Genomic DNA, 17,327 nt, shown 5'->3' with positions numbered 1-17,327 from the left:
TACCTTCAGACTGTCCACATTTCCAACATTTGTTTGAAACATTTTTATACATTAATGCCAATTTTTTTGGTGTCAAATACCATCTGTACATCATTTTGTAATAATTTTCTTTTAAAGCATAACATGCTGTAAATTTTAAATCAGTTTTCCATAATTTTTCCCAGGCTTCCACTTCTATATTGCACCCCACATCTTGAGCCCACTTTATCATAGTCGTTTTAACCACTTCATCTCTTGTCTCCTCCAAAAGCAAAAGCTTGTACATTTTAGAAACTAACTTTTCATCATTTTCACATAGCTCCTTCTCAAATCTCGACATCTGATCTTCAAATCCAACTTTAAGATCCTTCTTATACATTTCATTTAACTGGTGATACTGAAACCAATCTCTAACCAAATTTTGAACTTCAGTTAAACTCTTTAACTTACAGTCCCTTTCTTAAAAATATAACAAATCCCTATAAGTACCCCATTGCAATTGCATATTTACTTCTTTACGTGTTAAAGCTTCAGTCGGAGATAGCCATAACTTAGGTTCCAGCCAATTTTTATATTTTAACCTTACCCTCATTAAACTCCTTCTCACATAGTGATTCAAAAAGTCTTTATGTATTTTACTTTTTTCATACCACAAATATGAATGCCATCCAAACCTTCTATCAAATCCCTCCAAATTCAGTATTCTAGGATTTCTTAATGTTATCCATTCTTTTAACCACGTCAGACAAACAGCATCAATTTGTCCCTTATTTTCAGTAATGGGATGAACCTGTGGCTCAGAACAAAGTACCAGTTATTTTCGCTAATAACGAAATAATGAATGAGCCCCAACTCCTTTCTCTTCTCGCTCCCCACCAGAGTACACTGGTTCTGGTGGGCTGCAGGCCTGGGTTGCCAACATTGTCCTCAATGTGGGACATTAACATTAACAACCATCAATGATTGGCTAACTTAGCATTGTTCAGGAAGCAGGATCATGAAAATCATGCTAGATAGTGCTCTGCTCATGTGTGGAACCGATGATTACTGTCTAACAACGCTTCTCTTTCTAGAAAACAAAATTACATCACACCCAGATTGGCTATGGCTATATCAATAAGCAGAAGAGAAGCAATCGAAGTTGTAACTTCTACCATAATTTAAATTGAAAGTGATAAAAACACTCTGGCGCCTGATGACTCGTGCATACTCCCTACCTTGTGTCCCTTATTCGGGCAGTGGGATGTTGGCAAGCCACTAATTTTGGCCACTGTGAATGGCATACAGGGCCTTCCTTGGCACTGCAGAAGGCTTTCTGGAGCCTTGCTTTCAACCCTCTGCTCAGGCTGGCAACAATTTACCAGCTGAGAGCCTTTGGAGTCAGGCAGTATATAAATTAAATCAATGAAATAAAAATAATTGATAAATAATAAATTCCCCCCCTCCTATAGCTGATGCCAGTCGAGAGGTGGTTCTGCTCTCTGAGGAGCTTGCCCGCAAGGCAGAGGATGCTGCTCGACAGCAGGAGGAGATCAGCCACCTCCTCGCTCAGATTGTGGAACTTCAGCAGAAGTGCCGGACGGTAAGCAGAAAGGGCAGAGGTGACTCTGGTCAGCAGGCTGCCCCCATGTCAACTCCACATGCAGGTAGAACTCCACATTGCAGAGGACACCTTTGATGATGTCACCCTTGCTTTCTTCCTCAGTACGGCTCGGAGGCCGAGGAGCTACAGCAACATCTCACTGCTGCAAAGGAGGTCCAGCAGCAGCTGCGCACAGAGGTATGTCCCTCATACAGGAAGAAGAGGGCAGAGATTGGCAGGGGGTGTGAATGGAATCTGTGCAACATGGGAAAGGAAGTAGAGCAGAGAACGTTGGAATGCCCACATATTTTATTTATTTACTTACTTACTTATATACTACCCAAACTTTCATCTCTGGGTGGTTAACAAGGACATAACCTTGTCCATATTGTGGTGGTATCTGGCATGGGTTCCCTCCCCCGCTCCAAAATATCCTGGGAATGATAGGTTTGGGTGGAGAAAACTCTCTGGACATCTCCAGCCTCACCTCACAGAACTAGGTTTTTGAGGTTGGTTCGGGAAAGGGAATGGCCCCAAACCCATTGACGTCTGTAGCATATGTACACCACTTACCACAAAAAATGTAGGACAATTATTCACATCATAACTGAAAGATTTGAGTAGGGCTTGATCAAACAGGACGCATAGTCAGTGTGAACTGCTGCAAGATGATGGATTGCAAAGCAATTTAAGAGTTACAGTCCTAGGGGAACCCCCTGGCTTCTCAGTTGAATGCAAATTGATTAAATAGTTGAATGCAAGCTAACCATTCGGATGGGGTGCTTCTGTCTTTTTTCTCTGCAATATCACGGCAGCACCAGGATCTTCAGGAGAAATATGTCGAGTGTGGGGCGATGTTGCATGAAGCACAGGAAGAGATAAAGAGCCTCCGGAACCGCAGTCTCCCCAACAGCACCATCAACCGCCACAGCTCCCCTACATTCTTACCCTTGGTAAGGACTTCACGCCTGGAGAAGTTGGTGGAGTGGAATACCTGGGATCTAGCATTGGCTTGTGCAAGGAAATACCTGGATTGGGTGTGTGTGTGTGTTGAGCAGTAGTAAAGGTAAAGTGTGCCGTCGTGTCAGTGTCGACTCCTGGCACCCACAGAGCCCTGTGGTTGTCTTTGGTAGAATACAGGAGGAGTTTACCATTGCCGCCTCCCGCACAGTGTGAAATGATGCCTTTCAGCATCTTTCCTATATCGCTGCTACCCAAAATAGGTGTTTCCCATCGTCTGGGAAACATACCAGCGGGGATTCGAACTGGCAACCTCTGGCTTGCTAGTCAAGTCATTTCCCCACTACATTAGGACTGGATATGGCTCTTGTTTAACAGGTAGGAAGGATGTGTCCAGTCTTCCCTTTACCCCAGTTCATTGGAGAGGGCAGATGGACTGCTTCCTTAACCATGGGCGTAGCGTCCATTGGACAAGGGGGTGCAAATGTCCACAGGTCCAGAGGGTCAAGGGGCCCTCCATTTCCAATCTATTTACCCGTGGCAGCGGGCAGGCTTCTCCCCCCTCCCCAGCCATTGTGTGGGCCTCCCAGTTCCCTGTCACACGACATTCTCCCTACTCAAACTACGCAGGTGCAAGAGAAGCTGGCGTGCCAGCTGGGGAATGGAGAGGCCTGTGCACCAGCTAGGGAAAAGCCAGCCCGCCAGCCTGTCGAGAAGCCCACTAGCTGCCACCATGGGTAAATAGAGGGGGAAGCAGGGCATGGCTTGGAACTAGGGGGCGTGGCTTCAGCACTGAGCCATGCATGTGCAAAGTGCTCATGAGGGAGCCCCCTAAACTACTTTGTCCCCCAGGCCTCCGGAAGCCTCCTTATGCCTAACTTCCCTGATTTACACTAAGATAATCACATGTGGTATTATGTTTGTAGTCCAGAGAAGGCACCTTGCTAACGGAGCAAAGAGGTGACCACCTTTCTAAAGTGGTGATCCTCCTTATTGAGCAGGTAGAGAGCAACTGGCCCTATCCAACCCCAGCACAGCATCCCTCCAGTGGCTGGGGTCTATCTTATGTTTTTTTTTAGATTATGAACCCTTTGGAGATAGGGAGCCATCTTGATTGATTGTTTCTCTGTGTAAATCGCTTTGGGAACTTTTTTTGAAAAGCGGTGTATCCATAGTAGTTGTAGCAGGAGGAGGGAGGGCATACCCCAGGAGTGAATTTGAGCTGAGATTTAGCAGGACTGAGCCAAAGGAATTTGTTCTTTGGTGCCATGGTTCTGTCTCTAGAGCATGTGGCTTAGGGACGCTGTTTCTGTGCACGTGCACAGCCTGATTCCCCTTCCCAAATCAGAATTTCCAGGGAGGATGGATGTGCTGACTGGTGAAAGTGTTCCCCCCCCCCGGGCCTGACACTCTTTGTTCTCCCCTGGGGGAGCTCCGGCAGAGCAGGGATAGGAAAGGGGAAAGTGGCTCAAGGGAGTTCCTAGCATCCTTTGCTACTTGAAAACTCCCTGCCCACTGATGCCCTCTTTTTTTCTTCCCTCCCAGGATTCTCTAGCTGCAGAGATCAAGGGCACGATGAGAAAGGGGACAGACAGCTCTGGTTCCTCAGAGTACAAGTGAGTGGAGTCCGAGTACCAGGCAGCCAAGGTGGGGTGGGTGGGGGAGAAGTGGTTCATGAAAGCAGGCAGCTCTCAAAAGGTGGCGGTATGGTTGTGTTGAGGTCATGAGGCAGGAGGCCAGTGGAGGTGAGACTTAGAAGTAAGGGGAAGATAGGGCTAGAACTGGAATGGGCTCCAAATGACATTGCTGACATTAGGCCTATTTGTAAGTGGGGCTTTGAATTTAGGGCAACTCAGCCGCACATTGGGGGCTGCCTCTGCTTTAAGTCTGGTTCTTTGGGGATTATCTTCCTCTTTCTGTGTGTAAGTGCTGGTGGGGGAAAAGAGGCCAGGCCACACCTGTATTTTTCCACCAGTAACCCCTCTCTCTCCTTTTGTACTATTTGTCTTCAGGAGTGTCCGACGGGTCTTTGAGACAGTCAAGGCTGTGAACCAAGTGGTGAAAGCCCGGTCGCGGGCAGTGTCGCCTCTGAGTTTTCCTCCAGGATCCCCCAGACCTTCCTCACTGGGCTGTAGCCGCTTGAGCACCCCACGCACCAGCTTCTATGGATCAGAGAGCCCCATTGTGGGAGGCCTGGAGGGGCAGGACAGCCAGGCTCCGGAAGGTCTGGAAAATACTCAGTGAGTTGTGTTGGGATATCAAGTACATGGAATATCTTGCTTGGAGCCATGAGAGGCAGAGGCCCAGCTTCCCAGAAGAGGTGTGGCATGGCTGGGCTTGGAGGCTAGCACAAGAGTGGAGAGGGTCCTCTATGGGTCTAGCCTTTCCTCCTCTTTGGCAGGCCCTTGATGCTCATGCATTTACCATTAATGGGAGCAGGAGAGCACTGTGTATCTCCCATAAACCTATCATAAGAACAGCCCTGCTGGATCAGACCCATTTAGTCCAGCATCCGGTTTCACACAGTGGCCCACCAGATGCTGCTGGAAGCCACAGGCAGGAGTTGAGGGCATGCCCTCTCTCCTGCTGTTACTCCCCTGCAACTGGTACTAAGAGGCATCCTGCCTTTGAGGCTGGAGTTGGCCTTTAGCCCTCCAACTAGTAGCCATTGATAGACCTCTCCTCCATGAAGTTATCCAAACCCCTCTTAAAGCTATCCAGGTTGTTGGCTGTCACGACATCTCGTGGCAGAGAATTCCTTGGAGGAAGAGTGGGGTATACGTAAATGCCAGGGTGATGGGAGTTGTAGTCCAACTGGAGAGCCTCAGGTTTTCTGCCTCAATCAAGTGTCAGGCGCACTAGTGAGTGATGTATCTGGAATATTAATGTGTCTTTGCTTGGTCTATTTTAGACAGGGCGAGGCTGGTACACCAGGCACGCCTGGTCAGCGGGACCTGGAAGTTGCCCTTCAGTGTTTGTCCGCCCGCCAGGAAAACCATGGCACCGAGCGTTCATTCTTTGACCTGGAGCGGGAATGTAAGCTGAGGCGCCTGGCCCGGGATGCTGAGGACTCCAGTGGCTTCCTCACCCCCAACGAAAGCATCACGTCGACTGGCACCAACTATTCAGGCAGCTCTGGTGGCTCTGGCTTCTCGCTGGGCTCCTTCTCTTACTTCCCTGATAAGCTTCAAATAATCAAGCCTCTGGAAGGTTAGTGGAACCAGGGGAGCTCCTTTGAGGGGGTCATGGGTGGTGGTCCCTGTAACAGAGATTCCCTGATGTTGTTGACTAAGGGTCCCATCATCGCCAGCCAAAGACCATTGCAGTTGGGAATGATGAGAGTTGGAGGCAACATCTGGGAATCCCTTTTAACTGGGAAGACTGGTAATGTGTGGATATGTCTGTTCTGTATAATTGCAGTTTGTTACACACCATGTAGCTTATGGGTACACAAAAATTAAACTGACTTCACATTCACACGTTTGTGTGTGTGTATAAAAATCACAACTCTGTGTGTTGGAAACATAGGAAACTGCCATATACTGAGTCAGACCATTAGTCTATCTAGCTCAGTATTGTCTTCAGACTGGCAGCAGCTTCTTCAAGGTTGCAGGCAGGAATCTCTCTCAGCCCTATCTTGGAGAAGCCAGGGAGGGAAGATGGAACTTTCTGCTCTTCCCAGAGCGGCTTCATCCCCTGGGGGGAATATCTTACGGTGCTCACACATCAAGTCTCCCATTCATATGCAACCAGGGCAGACCCTGCTTAGCTATGGGGACAAGTCATGCTTGCTACCACAAGACCCGCTCTCCTCATTGCTCATGTGTGATGCTCATGCACTCTCCTCCACCCCTCTGAGTTGCAAGCAACCAACTAGCCTGGTCCTCCAGGGTTTTTAACGGTTTAAATGTTTTAATTGTTAATTGGTTTTATGCTGGTTTTATAGTTTTGATTTTAATTGTGTTTGGGTTTTTTAATGTAAACCACCCTGAGCCATTTTTGGAAGGGCGGTATATAAATTGAATGAATTAATAAATAAATAACCATACTGATTTTCACAACTATTTCTTATGATTGGTTTAGCTTGCTTCCACATTAGAGCCCTCTGGAGTTTGTTTTAGGCATTGTTTTTCTACCTTTAACTGGAAGTAGAATTAAGACAGAGCTTCTATACAGCAGTATAGCTTCTATGGTATTCAGTAATGCTCTTCTTTGTGGCCATCCTTCCAAAATTTCAGCAAAGGTCCTTTCCAGTGCTAATTGAAGGCTTCCTATCTGCAGGTTCAGTGGTCCAGTTCTTATTGTTTCCCTGATCCTTATGACTTGGGAATAGTGCTGGATTGCTCCTTTATATTTTAGAAACCTATTATTCCCTGCAGGTATGGGAATCCTGTTTGTTTGTTTGTTTTTAACAACAAGAAATATTTATGTACTGCTTTTCAACAAAAGTTCCCAAAGCGATTTACATAGAGAAATAATAAATAAAATAAAGATAGATCCCTGTCCCCAAAGGGCTCACAATCTAAAAGGAAACATAAGACAGAATACCAGCAACAGTCACTGGAGGGGTACTGTGCTGGGGGTGGATAGGGCCAGTTACTCTCCCCCTGCTAAATAAAGAGAATTGCCACATTTAAAAAGCGCCTCTTTGCTTAGTGAGCAGGGGTTTGTATTTCCTTCTTCTTTCCATTGATATACACACACATCTGTGTGCTAGAATGGAAATCGGCAAAAGAGGCAATTCAGGGTTAATTTTTCAGCAGAGCTGACAAAGGAAGAATAAAATAGGCTGTACCTGCAAACAGGAAGCTTTCAGTTTAAAGGATCAGTTTCTTCTAAGCATGCTTTGCCTGTCCACACTGGACAGCTGTTCCTATAAATGTATTTTATAGTAAAAAGGGGAAAGCCACAAAATGGGTCTGCGAGAATACAGGATGTGGGCACAGAAGATATTTGAATGCAGAGCCTTGATGATGGCGTTATCTGACTTCCCTTTCCAAAAGTGAGTGAACAAAGGGCTGCAATGCTTAAGAAAAGAGCCAATGCAAAAACAGTCTTGGATAACACAAGTTGGGAGGGGAGGGGCTGTATTTCAGGGGCAGAGCATGCCTTTTGCATGCAGAAGGTCCTCTGTTCAATCCTTGGCATCACTAGGTAGGGCTGGGAGAGACCCCTGTTTGAAACCCTGGTGAGCTGCCAGCCAGCACAGACAGGACTCAGCTGGGTGGGCAATGATCAGACTCTGTATGAGGCAGTTTTTGACGTGCTCCATGCTCCTAGAGCTGCAGTTGGCTCCATAATTCTACTGGCTATGGGGAAAGGAAAAAAACTATGAAGATGTCTAAAGCCCCTTTTTGTGTCCTCTGAGTAGAGGTGTGCAAAAGGTTCGACATCAAACCAGTTTGGTTTGACAGTTTGGGGATGAACCGAACCACCCCCTGTTCAGTCCAACCCCGGACCAAACACCCCCGAATGTTCGGGGGGTTCGTTGACCATTTTAGTTAAAATAAATAAATATTTTTAACTTTATTCCCCCTCAGGGGAGTTCCTGGAGGTGGTGGTGGGGATCTGTGGAGGTCCTCCCTCCCCCTGCCGGCCTTCGTTATGCCCCACTCTGGCTGGTTTGGGTGCTCTTCGGCCAGTTTTCGGCCTTCACCTGACGGCCATTTTGGAGGCCGCACGCCTGTGCACTTGGCCTCTGCGAGGAGTGTGCAGGTGCACAGACTCCAAAATGGCCGCCGGGTGAAGGCCGAAAACCGACTGGCCGAACCGACCAGAGGAGGGCATAACAAAGGCCGGCAGGGTGCGGGGGGACCTCCACAGATCCCCACCACCACCTCCAGGAACTCTTCTGAGGGGGGACAAAGTAAAATATTTTTATTTTATTTTAACTAAAATGGTCCACGAACCACCCCTGGACTGAAACAAACTGGGGGTGGGGGTCCGGGGGGGGGGGTGCTGGACCAAACTGGTCCAGTTGGGTTTGAATCCGGTCCGGACTTGAACCGAACTGGGCCAGCCGGTTCCATGCACATCCCTGCCTCTGAGGTTTCCATATGATATAAAGCCATAGCTCAGTGGTAGAGCACAAGCTAGTGTGGTGTAGTGGTTAGAGTGCTAGACTAGGACCGGGGAGACCCGAGTTCAAATCCCCATTCAGCCATGAAACTAGCTGGGTGACTCTGGGCCAGTCACTTCTCTCTCAGCCTAACCTACTTCACAGGGTTGTTGTGAAAGAGAAACTCAAGTATGTAGTACACCACTCTGGGCTCCTTGGAGGAAGAGCGGGATATAAATGTAAAAATAATAATAATTTTTGTTTGCAGAAGGTTCTGTACCTTCCTGGTGTATCCAGCCATAAGATCTCAGGTGGTAGGTTTGGGAAGGATTTCGGCATGAGACTTTGGGCAGGAGAGCTGCGGCTTCCCAAAGTAGACCATACTGGGCAGGATGGGCCAATGGTCTGATTCTGTATAAGGTCATCAAGTGTTGTCTGGGTGTATTAAACTGTACCTTGGCAGCTATATAATATGCCAAGTATGCCCCCTCTTCTTTCTTAGGCTCAATGACGCTACATCACTGGCAGCAGCTAGCCCGGCCTAACCTTGCTGGAATCCTGGACCCTCGGCCTGGTGTGCTCACCAAAGACTTCCGGCAGCTTGACACAGATCTGGAAGAAGTCTACAACCTGAATGACCTCGAGGAAGATGATGTGGATACAGGCTCCTTCCCAGCCCTTGCTACTTCAACACCTGCCAAAGCCAAGGAAAGACCTAGTGGTGAGTGCAGTGGGGACCACACCTACATTGGTTGGCTGTTGTGTCATGAACAGCAAGGAGAACTAGGTTGCAGCTATGCAATATCCCTGTAGTTTGGGACCACAAAACTCCGTATCCCAGGGCCATACCACATCTGTTTCAAGTCTTGTGGCAGCCATTTTGTTCATTGACTTCATGTGGGGGCTGTTTGGCTTGTCAGAATATCCTGCCACTTGATAAACACTTGTAGCAAAACGGTGGCTGTTACATGTGTTCACTCCTTGACTTGACTTGGGTGGGTGGAATGTTCCAGTGCTCCAGGTTCTGCAAGGGAATTGCATCTAGTGCAAATTGAAAGCTTTTGAATCCCTGTGAGATGGTTATCTGCGCTAGGAGTATAATCTCATTTAACTAGGCAGTAATGGGCTGGATGAGGGATAATAAACTGAAAATGTATCTAAGCAAAACAGAGGTGCTCATTGTTGGCAGTTGTAATTGTCAAGATGGGATAGAACTTCCTGTTCTGGAAAAGGTTACACTCCCCCAGAAAAAAAAGATTCACAGCTTTGGAGTGCTCTTGGACCCGGGTCTTACCCTCGTGCCTCAGATTGATGCTGTGGCCAGGAGTGCTTTTTTCCAGCTGTGATTAATTTGACAACTCTGCCTGTTCCTTGAGGAGAATGATCTGAAAACATTGGTACACCAGCTGAACCTCCAGGTTGGACTACTGCAATGCTCTCTATGTAGGATTGCCTTTGTACGTAGTTCAGAAATTTCAGTTAGTTCAAAATGTGGCAGTCATATTGGTCTCTGGGGTATCCTGGAGAACCCACGCTATGCCTGTTCTTAAACAGTTGCAGTGGCTGCCAGTATGTTTCCAGGCAGAGTGCTGGTTATTACCTTTAAAGCCCTGAATGGCTTAGGTCTAGGTTACCTGAGAGAGCACCTTTCTCTACAAGATCCCCACCAGATCATCAGGAGGGGTCTGTCTTCGGGTGCCACCAGTTCCTCTGGTGGAAACCTGGGATCTGGCCTTCTCAGTTGTCATACCTGGGTTGTGGAACGCGCGCCTCATGAATATAAGAAGATTATCTTCTTTGAAAGCCTTCAGAAGGAAGAGCCTTAAAGACCCATCTTGTTAGCCTGGCTTTTAATGATATCTAGAGTTTTAATGATACCTAGTTTGTCACCTTAAGTGGCGCAGCAGGGAAGTGCTTGACTAACAAGCAGAAGGTTGCCGGTTTGAATCCCTGCTGGTACTATATTGGGCAGCAGCGATATAGGAAGATGCTGAAAGGCATTGTCTCATACTGCACGGGAGGAGGCAATGCTAAACCCCTCCTGTATTCATTCTATCAAAAGAAAACCACAGGGCTCTGTGGGTGCCAGGAGTAGAAATCGACTTGATGGCAAACTTTAACCTTTAATCTTAAATTTTAACCTGGTTTAAATGTTTTGTGTGTGTTTTGTTCTTATGTGTGTTTGATTTTAATATAAACCTCCCTGAGACACTTCTGGAAGGGCAGTATATAAATTGACTAAATACATAGTTTTATTTATCATAGCGCCCTTCCAAAGAACTCAGAGTATTTAGCTGAAAGGACTAGGGATTCCTGATAAAAGTTTGATAGAGGGGAAGGAGTTCTGAATGGATAATTCCTGCTTACAAGTAACTAATGTTGTTTAAGGGGGCAGTCTGCGTTCTGTGGCTTAGTAGCAGGAAAACAGTCTTGCTGTTTTCCTTAGACTTGTGAAGTGAGTGTTTTGACCCTCTCAGGCATGTGGGTTGACCTGATTCCTAAAACAACTGAAGCTGATGGTTCTCCTCACTACCTAGCATTTCTGAGCCATGTATTTTGAACTCCTAGAGTTGCCCGTTCAGGAGACAGACAAACTTACTTACAAGGAAGGGAGGGTAAAGGAAAGTGTGCCGTCAAATCGATTTCGACTCCTGGAGCCCATAGAGTCCTGTGGTTGTCTTTGAATACAGGAGGGGTTTACCATTGCCACCTCCTGCGCAGTATGAGATGATGCCTTTCAGCAACTTCCTATATTGCTGCTGCCCGATATAGGTGTTTCCCATAGTCTGGGAAATATACCAGCGAGGATTCAAACCGGCAAACCTCTGGCTTGCTTGTCAAGCATTTCCCCGCTGCGCCACTTAAGATGACTTAGAGGGAGGGTAGTGAGTGAATATTCAGGAAGGAACAAAGGCGTCCTTGTTCATGGATGTATTCAAGGTTATTCAAACGTAGTGCTCTTGAATATTTGTCATTGGTTTTTTCAATAATGATGGTAGAACTACAGTTAATTTAAGCTGCCATGGCTCATTGGTGTTAAGACCTACCTTCCCTGAAAGTGTCTACTCTTTTTAGTCTAAAAGGAAAGGCTCCCCACCGCATAGCTTTCTTAAAGGTATAATCCATCACTCATTCTCCATTTAATGGCAGGGAATGACAAGGGCATAAGTGCTGCTGGTGACACTTGGACTTGCAACCTCAGTAGTGTGCTTGTAGGTATCCTGTGTTAGCCAGCTGTGCTCCAAGAGCTGTGTGTAAACAGAGTTGCAAGGTGATGGGGTCCCATAATTTATTTTATTTATTTATCAGATTTGTACAACACCCCAAACCTTCGTCTCTGGGCGGTTAACAATAACATAAAAACAAGTTTAAAACATACACAAAAACAATTTTGATAATATAAAATCAAACGCAGACTAAAACCTAAACATTTAAAAAGCTGAAAAAGCTTGGGTGAAGAGGTGGGTTTTCAAATGCTTTTTTAAAATTGTCAGAGATGGGGAGGATCGTATTTCAATAGGGAACGCGTTCCACAATCTTGGGGCAGCAACCAAGAAGGCCCGTCCCCGTGTGGCCACCAGCCAAGCTGGTGGCAACTGGAGACTGACCTCTCCAGACGACCTAAGTGGGTGGTGGGCCTCATAATGAAGCTGTATGATGGTAGCTTTTCTAGTAGTAAAGAGTCTACTACTTATATGTTGTTTTTTAATGGAAAAATTCTCCACACTCTTTATATAGAAAAAGAATAATAATAATTAGGTGGTTTCCTGTCCCCCAAAGAGCTCATATTTGGAAAAAAAGAAACACAAGGTAGATGTTGGCAACAGTAGGAATACTGTGCTGTGGCTGAACAGGGCCAGCTGCCTCAAAAGGAAAAGGAGCTGGGGATGAGGGAAGGCTTAATGCCCTGTTGGCATTTACCATGATGTTACCTCCCCACCCCTCCTTAGTCATCCAGCTGTCTGTCTGTCTGTCCATCTCCATGTCCCCCCCCCACCTTCCACTCATTAACCCTTTGTTTTCGTGTTCGTTTCAGTCTTTCACTCAGTTAACAATCTGCCCCAGACCCCGCCTACTTTCACCATCACCACCTGTTGCATCTTGCACCCTAGAAACGAGGTCACCACGGTGACACCCAGGTAAGCATCCTGTGGTCCCTTCCACTCACTTCCTGTCCTTGCTGCTTCTGCTTCCCCATTGTTGCCATGGGAGGATTTCCCTTGTGTGTGGCATTTTTTAACCTATCTCCTTGCATCTTCCCATCCCCGTTTTTGGATCCTGACTTCTAGGCATGGCTGCTCCCGGTATGGGCGTCTCCTGCAGCCCTTGGCAGACTGATGGGAGCCCTGAAGTAAGGAACGCCACGCTTCCCTACCTCTCTCCTCTCTCTTCTCCATGGGAAGAGCCGGGCACAATAATATTTCTCTCCTGTTCACCGTCTCCTGAGTAATGCTGGCTTGGGGAAAAAGGATATCAAGTTCCCCTCAAGTGATGGTTGGAGGGGAGGAGCAGGGTAATGGAAATTGCAGAAACAGGACGGTAGCTTTTATTCTTCAGTGCACTGGTTAACGGAGAAGAGGTTTTGGAACCCGAGCCTGCCTGGAGAGTTCATGCTGTTGGACCTGGAGGTCCTGTCCTCTAATTCAGGGTCCTGAGGACTGTTTACATTCAGTGGTTAAAGATGGGCACACTGCACCTGCTCAGGTGCACTCTCCTTGCTTCATGTACTTAAGCTTCTTGACCTTCAAACAGCAGCTGGGGCTGAGATCTGATTTTGCTCTTATTCAGATTAAAGCCTGGTGCGGGAATTGTTTTCTTGGCAGCAGACTGGAAATCATACTAGTATAGGAAGGCAAAACATCTTCCCCTCCAATGAGATGGCCTCCCCTCTGCCGCTTGATGTGCCAGATAAAACATTTCCATGGGGCCCTTAATTCAGTGTGTTGCCTTCTGTCCCATTTGTCCCCCAGCCAGCATACTATTTTTAGAAGGTTGGAAAATAGGAGATTTCTTGCCAGGGTTCTAAAATAAAGAGAAGGTTGAATGAGGTACAGCCCTCTCTCCTGCCACCGCCTGGAGGGATTCCGTTCTTACCTTTTAAAATATATTTGCTTGCTTTTCAAAATGACAAGCTAAACTTGTTGCTGAAGGGCAATGAATGTACTGTATGCCCTTTCCTGAGGGTTCTTCAGGATGGCGAACACCAGTTCTGAGCAAAGCAGGTAGATGCTCTGCCTCCTTAAAGGACTTGCAATATGAAAATCGCTGATACAATAAGTAAGAACAAAGAAAGGTGTTACATCTTCAGTGTTAACCTTAAAAAGAGAGAAAAAATATGAATTACCCAGGCCAGTGTGCCTGGTATGACAAGTGGACCATATAAGCAAGAGCCTCAGGCTAGTTAATATTTAAAAAACCCCAATCATATGATGGCTTTTGAAAATGACACAATTAAATGGGGGAACCACTAGCGTCTGCTCTTTTGGATTGATTTACAAAGTATTCCCAAGCACATACGGTTTCTGACTACAGGCTTTGGTGGTGAGGATGGGCAGCTACCTTTGGCTTCGAAGAAGCCATGGATTTAACCCACTAACACTTTCTCAAACCAGACCTCAAGACTAACCCATCTGCTTTTCCGCAGCTAACCGGCTCTAATATTGTGGCGTTGAGCTACTACAGCACTTGGGCTCCCTTGCTCTTGGCTTATGAGCCCCCTCCCCAAAGTCCAAAGCGGGAGTCCAACTAAACCACTAGATAAATTGACAATTATTCTGTTGGAAGGAGGCTCTTTGGCTCTCTTTGTGTTAGACGCAGTTCAGCTGCTTTGTGAGTGCACAATGCTGCTTCTGATGCCGATCCCTTGTGCTGATATATTTTTCTTTCCTTTTCCTCCTCAGTCTTTATAATACAGTTGTGCCCTCTTGTGGGCCCTGTACGGGGCTGAGCCCCACTCTCCCTCCCCAGCTCCCTCTGCAGGAACCGCCCAGCCCTGAGCAGGAGCAGCCGCGGGAGGATTCCCCTCTTGGACTGGTGACTCTTCTGAAGAAGCAAGGCATTTCAGCGCGGAGCAGGGCAGCAGGGGCAGCTGCAGCCTTGCCCCAGTTTGCAGGAGGCTTGAACGCCTCGTGTTGGCGGTCTCCTTCCTGGGCCTCTATGTGGCTCTGCCAGTGGGACGGCCTGGCTGAGCGGGCCTCGGGACCGCATCGGAGGGAAACGGAGAAGAGCAAGAACAACATCTTCAGTTTGAACCTGGTGGAGAAACTGCAGCAGCTGGGGCTGGAGAAAGTGGTGGCAAGAGGTGAAGCCTCCTACACCACCTCACCTCTGCAGGGGCTCCACCAGAGGAAGAGATGTCTGTTGTGACTCAGCAGCCTCATGGGTGCGGCATTAGCCGGCGGGAAGGGGATTCACATGATGTGCTTCCTTACAAAGCGGACTTTGTGGCTGGAGTCTTGGGCTAGTGTTTTGGAGGACCATGAAGGGCTTGGTGGAGAGGGGAGGCTGTATCTGCAACGTTGTCATCTTTCTGCCCTGCATCCTGTAGATCAGGAGACGTGTGGGCTGTTCACTTTGATGTTGGCATGCCTCTGCTTCAGATAAACAATCGTGGCTTCCTTCCATTCTCATCCCAGGAGCCCTGGGAATTCTGGCTCTGTGGGCTGGGGAACGTCTACACCTTTGCAAAACTAGAATCCCCAGACTTCCTTGGGAAGGAATCATGCTGGTGAAACTGCTTTTTAATCCATGTCTTTGTAGCTTTTGAGGTGCCCCATAATGCAACCCTTTATTTTCATGTTGACTACATAGGACACATGCCTGTCTGGTTTAAGTGGCGAGAAGCCATAAAAGAAGGGCGGGGGGGACCTCAGAGGTCACACTCGCGGGGCAGAACCTGTGGGAGGCCAAGCTTTGGAATCCTCTGCTAAAGGTAAGCATGAGGACCAGGAGGCATCAGTTTCTCAGGGTCACATGAGCTCATTTTCTTAGGCTCATGCTTGGCGCCCCCCCCCCATTGTTTCCCCTGTTAATTCCTATAAGCAATGCACACTGTTCATAGGAAGCCATTAGTGTAGGAATCTCTTGCACTTAAGTGGGATAAGCAGGGATTTTTTTGCGGGCGGGGGGTGGGGGAGACTGACTTGCTTCTGAGAGTGGTGGTGGGAGTTTCATCCAGTAGCTCTCACCACCTTTCCTGACTTGGGGAAATGGGAACTCGGGCAAATGCACAAGGGGTTCCATGGCTGTGTCTGTCCTGGGTCTGGTGAGCTGATCTGAAAACAAAAACCCATAATTAGAGTTTGAGGACAGATCATAGACACTGCTGACCAGGCTCCAGTTGAGTCCATGCTGCACTGCCCTAGAGTTCTTCAAACCCGCAGTCCGTGTCCTGTTCCTTCTCTTGCGCTGAGTCACCCAAAGCTGGCTTCACCCTATATCCTGGGCTGCTCTTTGGGGAGACAAAATGTCCCCTTAACGGTTGTATTCCCTGCACTTTATTTTCACCATCCCAGCACTTATTGCTGACGTTTTTAATATTGAGTGTCCCCTACACTTATTGAACCTGTGTGTGGTTCCTCTTTGCTGAAGCCAGGATTAGTCCTTGACCCTGCCCGCTGGCCCCCCCCCCCCGCCCACCTCCTCCTACCACAAACAGTGGTGTTAAAATTGGGCCAATAGTAGAGTTATATGGCTGGTTTCCACAGAAGCTCTGCTCTTTCTTTTCTTTTTTTTTAAAGGATGCCTGGATGTTCCCATTTATAGATGTTAAATTAAAATACCCCCTCCTTGGAGGGCCTGTCTGGATCTCCACTCCTTGCACACTCCTCTGTATTTACTGCACAGTATAGTCATTTGCACATCTGCTCCAAAGGCCAGGCCCCTTCCCATTTTGCTTGATCTTGTCACCAATTTTGACATTTGTGTGCATATATCTGTTCTCCTGTGTCTCTTGGTGAAATAAACATGGTGTTTCTGTTGCCCTAAACTTGGTCTCTTGCATTCTTCTTTTCCCAATGAATGTGCTTTTTCAAGGGTTTGTACCACTTCAGGTGAATAGTGTTGCGGGAAAATCCTCTGGAACCTTGCCCTCCTGTTTAATTCAGCCCCATGCGATCATGCTTCTTGTTACCACTATACCACTATTCAGCTTCATTTAAGATTTCTTTACTTCATGAGCTGATCTTCAGTGAGGGGGGGGGGCTATTTTAAAATCTTGTCTCTGGGCCCACTCCAACCTTGCTACACCCCTAGTTGCCATATCTAAATAGAGCAAAGGTTCATTTCCCCCTGGTGGGCCTCCATTGATTGCCACTCTTGTGGTTCTTTTAACCTGTGGGGACTACTCCTGAAATTTTACTTCACCACCACCACTACCTGCATTCCCTACACTGAAGGTGCCTTTTAAGAGTAAGATTTATTTAATGAGGTGGCAATTCTCTTATCAAACATAAGATATATCATAAACATAAGAAATATCTTATGTTTCTTTTGGATTGTGAGCCCTTTTGGGGACAGAGATCCATCTTATTTATTTATTATTTCTCCTCTGTGTAAAGCACCCTGAGCCATTTTTGGAAGGACGGTATAGAAATTGAATTGATAATGATAATGATAATAATAATAAATAATAATTTTAGGTGGAGCACACGGATGATGAAGACCCACTTGAACACTGCTACCCAGAGGCCAGTCTAGCTCTAGAAGTAACCGTCATAATTGCGTCAGGCTGCGGTTTGTAGCGTTTGC

At 47.1% G+C, this 17,327-nt stretch overlaps 1 protein-coding gene across 4 annotated transcripts in view; it reads left to right on the top strand.

Moving 5' to 3' along the window:
• LOC128331645 (trafficking kinesin-binding protein 1-like) overlaps window positions 1-16,566 on the top strand; it is a 45,703-nt gene extending 29,137 nt beyond the window's left edge. For 3 of the 4 annotated variants that reach the window (XM_053265281.1, XM_053265282.1, XM_053265279.1), the window contains 9 exons: window positions 1,431-1,561; window positions 1,685-1,759; window positions 2,377-2,514; window positions 4,067-4,137; window positions 4,534-4,761; window positions 5,433-5,731; window positions 9,082-9,300; window positions 12,616-12,718; window positions 14,480-16,566. In XM_053265281.1, the coding sequence (XP_053121256.1) occupies window positions 1,431-1,561; window positions 1,685-1,759; window positions 2,377-2,514; window positions 4,067-4,137; window positions 4,534-4,761; window positions 5,433-5,731; window positions 9,082-9,300; window positions 12,616-12,718; window positions 14,480-14,945 (1,730 nt within the window). In that variant the 3' untranslated portion in view covers window positions 14,946-16,566. Of the gene's footprint in view, window positions 1-1,430; window positions 1,562-1,684; window positions 1,760-2,376; window positions 2,515-4,066; window positions 4,138-4,533; window positions 4,762-5,432; window positions 5,732-9,081; window positions 9,301-12,615; window positions 12,719-12,868; window positions 12,931-14,479 lie in introns of all 4 variants that reach the window. The other variant, XM_053265283.1, reaches the window with a different exon arrangement.
• The last annotated feature ends 761 nt before the right edge of the window (window positions 16,567-17,327 follow it).

Source organism: Hemicordylus capensis, chromosome 6 (genome assembly GCF_027244095.1).
Source record: "Hemicordylus capensis ecotype Gifberg chromosome 6, rHemCap1.1.pri, whole genome shotgun sequence".
NCBI classification, from domain to species: domain Eukaryota; kingdom Metazoa; phylum Chordata; class Lepidosauria; order Squamata; family Cordylidae; genus Hemicordylus; species Hemicordylus capensis.
The sequence above is the reverse complement of the archived record's forward strand: the minus strand, read 5'-3'. Positions and strand labels throughout refer to the sequence as shown.